We start from the raw sequence: 3,977 nt of genomic DNA, 5'->3' as shown, positions 1-3,977 counted from the left end.
TTCCAGTTGGTATTCCCACGTGAGTTGATCCAGGTTCAGCTTCATTCTCCAACTTAACAGTGCCATCATTCAATAGTGTAATTTAGCTGGTCTTACTTTTATATTCCTACTTATCAATGACTAATCACCCACTTCAAATTTGCTTAAAATAAGTTGAGATCACGAAATAATCTTGTTTCGTGTAAGAGCATTCATTCCTGTATATCTTCAAACCCTGACAAAGAAAATGCTCAACTCGGGACCATCATTCCCATCAGGAGTGGACATATAATATGTCTCCGAATCTTTAGACCCGATCACACGCTCAAATTGTGCCCGCATGTAAGTCAAATCTCCCTCTTGATCATTATTAGCATCCGTTGCCGTAGGCAACACGCCAGCTCCCATTGACACTCCATGCAGCATTTGCATGAATCCCAAATCTTCATCAGTTGCCTTCCTCTTCACCCCATAACCTGATTTTCTTCCATTACAGTACATTGTCCATATAGGCTCATCAATGATCTTCGTCTTCTCTGCAGGCTTCTTTTCACACTCTAGGGCAATCCTCACGAGCCCTAATCCCATATCTTGAAGAAGCTTACCAGTTGGTATTGCTAGCTCCAGTACAAGAAGTGGAAGGCACCTGGGATTTTCTTGGATCACAATGTTAACCCTAGCTTTACGGTACCCGAAGAGGGTTCCGGTCATACGGGGCCCACCATGTAAGTGCACATGACCGTCGTGGAGTGGGACCGGGATCTTGCAAGCCGGTGGGATATTGATCGGGAATGACCGGAAAACAGACCGAACTCGTCGGAGAATCTTTTTGGATTTTGATAGGTCTTTCTTGTTTGATGGTTGGAGGGATATTGTAGTGGGCTGTACATGTACATGTGCCGCTGCCAGCTGTTCGGAAGGCGATGCCACGGCACGTCGTGCCCGTGGTGGCGGCGGCGGCGGCGACCGTGTTGTTGTCATTGTACACTCTCTGGATTTTTTATTTGATAAGCAATATATTGTAATTAGGCTGCTATAAGGTTGAGATGATAATGGGGGCTGGATGAATATATATGACGATCGAGCCCGGGGGAATAGTTGTTGCATGCACGTTGCGGTTAGTGTTTATGTTTATAATGAGATGCAATTGTCAACTGAAATGTGACTGTTTTTTCTGTTTGTTAATTATTAGTACTAGTGAGCATTGACTCATCCATAAATTAGAGATATAAATACACACACACACACATATATATAACTGTTTTTCCATAGTTTTTTGACTGTCTTGCTGCCACTTTTTGTAGTTTATTGTTGCCATAGCCCCAAGATATGTACACAGTTTGAGTTATATTATCAAACTCTTTTTTTTTTTTTTTTGTCTCCAAGGGCATACTACACCTAGAAATTAAAAGTCTCTCCGCTTTGAATTTGAAAACTAGAGGTTTAGACTTCAAATCTCTTATATTTGATATTGAGATGGTTGTATTTTAAAACTTATAACACTAAAATGTTTGATAAACACTTGTTTCTATGATTGGGAAGCTAACATGATTTAATCCGACACTTGTATTATGAAACACCTATAATTTTTTTTTGTCACAATTATTATTTTAAAAGTCATATTTATTATACATCATCAATTTTTATTTTATAGTTACAATTTTTTATTTTTTATTTTAGCTGTGGCTTAAAAACTATAAATATTTTCCAATAAAAGCTACAAATATTTTCCAACACCAATGAGAGCATATATGAGCTCAAGATTTTTTTTTTCAATTAAATTAGTTGAAACCCAATTCAAATTCTTATTTCCCCTTTTGTCTTCTTTTTTAAACTCGGCTATAAGCAAATAAGAAATGACTAATGCTAAATATTCCCAAACATCATTCAAATGAGATGGCATATATGTTCATGATCAAGTGGCGAAAGACTTTTTACAATTTTTAAAATATTTTCATAATTTTTAAGTTAATTTACTGTATTATTTCATAATTCACATCATTAGGGGTGGATGTACATAGAAGTTAGTGTGGGCAATGGACCCTACTCAACAAACTTATTCATTTATTTTCGTATTAATTTTTTAGAAAATTTTGTTTCAGTGAGTGTAAATTTATAAAGAAATTTTGATATTACAGTCGATTTTATAAATTATTGATTTTTGTTATAGTTTTGCCCTAATGAATTAAATTTTTGTAGATCTACCCCTATACATCATGATTGTCACCTCGTTTGAGATGAATATTTCGAGATTTGTTTTAAATAATATTATTCATAAGAAAAAAGTTTCAAAGTATTAAAGATAAAAATATGACTTCAAACAAGTTATAAAAAATTCTCTTATGTGAAAAGATGCTCTCATTTAGAGATGACAAAATCTTCTACAAGTTTGCAGCTCTAGTGAGACCAACCCCAGATGGAATAATTATTGATGAGTTTTTAGGAATAAGGTTGGGAATAAAGGAAAAATAAACCCCAAATCCTTAGTGAGTGAGATTTGGTTTTGAACTCCCCACCTAACCCTCACCCTATTCCCTATACATATAAATATTTATATTTTTTAATTATTATTCATCCAAATATTTTACTTTTTATATAATTCAAGATATTGTTTAATATTGGAGCTCTTTTATTTTTAATAATTTAAATACTTTATAATATATATAATAGTTTTATTCCACCAAAATTATATATATAGATCTACTATAAAATAGATAAATGGGAAATGAGATGGAAATGAATAAAATGTTTTTTATGTGAGGATCAACAATCTCCACCTCATTAAATTTATTGGGAATGGAAGCTAAATTCTAATTAGGGTGAGGAATGGAAGAGGCCTCCCCACTCCCATCTTACCCCATTGTCTTTCCTATTTCAGTTATAAGGTTACATTGATTCGAGTGACAAAACCATATATATAAAAATATATTCATAAAAATAATTAATTGGCACATAATTAAGACCCTAGCTTAAACAATAAAATTATAACTAGCTACTAACTAGTTGAGTTGAATGTTGGAAGCAAGAAATAGGAGGTTCCAATCTCATTACGGGTAAAAATACATAAATATGGTCGTGCGGGGTTTTTGTTGAATACAAAATGTTAGATCTGATATTATTAATAAAACTTGGCTAAAAAGTTTTAAGCAATTTGTCAATCAGAAATTTAATTATTAAAAACGTGAGTATTAAAATATTTCTCCTTTTTTGTATAAATTAAATTATAGTTGACTTGAAAGATTCTAGCCGTCCGTTTGTTTGACTTTTTGATACCGGAGCTTGTTGAAAAATCCAACCGTTTTCGTTTACACGGCTCGCACATCATCATCAAAATGTATGTCAAAACGAGGTGCAATGAATCCTCTACATCGTGGATTGCACACGCTTTCAGCTGAATTTTCAACTTATTAAAGTGCATACTATTCAATTTCAATTACGTATATAACATAATTGAAAAGTAAATATTTATTATGATACATTTGATTTGTCACTTATTTATGGCCTATTAAAATGCAATTTCAAAAAATTTAGAAGGAAGTAAACTTAAATAGGAATTAATAATAAAGTGGCTTTGAAGTTAAAATTTTCTTTCCTTTTTTTCTTTTAAATTTATTCTAAAAAAATAAAACAGATGATTGAATGAATGAATATACGACAGGAAAGGAATGAAGTCAAGAGTCAACGAGGGCATTCCTTTTTGGATTCCTTTAAATATAGTTAATAAGATATCCTTTACTTTATTAAAATAAGAGAATAAATTATAACATAAGAAAAACACTTATTTTAACACAATATATTTTATCTTATTGTGTATTAGAATATGTGTGTTTTCTTTTTTAATCTTTTGCAGAATTTATTACTTTAATAAAGTATGAAATCTTTTACTGAAACTTTAATTTATAGACAATAGCTAAATTATAACATATATAACTTTCATCAGTCCCTAACTAGTTTTTCATGACTCTTTAGTTGTTTGGTGAAAAACAATTGATCTATAT

At 31.9% G+C, this 3,977-nt stretch overlaps 1 protein-coding gene across 1 annotated transcript; it reads right to left on the bottom strand.

The window, feature by feature from the left end:
* Positions 1-207: 207 nt before the first annotated feature.
* Positions 208-960, bottom strand: LOC102609042 (protein MIZU-KUSSEI 1). Its single transcript, XM_006466066.2, has one exon. It carries the CDS (start codon positions 958-960, stop codon positions 208-210), a length of 753 nt encoding a protein of 250 aa, XP_006466129.2.
* Between the last annotated feature and the right edge of the window lie 3,017 nt (positions 961-3,977).

Source organism: Citrus sinensis, chromosome 5 (genome assembly GCF_022201045.2).
Source record: "Citrus sinensis cultivar Valencia sweet orange chromosome 5, DVS_A1.0, whole genome shotgun sequence".
Classification (NCBI taxonomy): domain Eukaryota; kingdom Viridiplantae; phylum Streptophyta; class Magnoliopsida; order Sapindales; family Rutaceae; genus Citrus; species Citrus sinensis.
Note: the sequence above shows the minus strand (reverse complement) of the source record. Positions and strands in the feature narration are given on the sequence as shown.

Bases quoted from the DNA above. Each gene is read 5' to 3' on its own strand.
- LOC102609042 (XM_006466066.2), bottom strand. From the start codon at position 960: ATGACAACAACACGGTCGCCGCCGCCGCCGCCACCACGGGCACGACGT.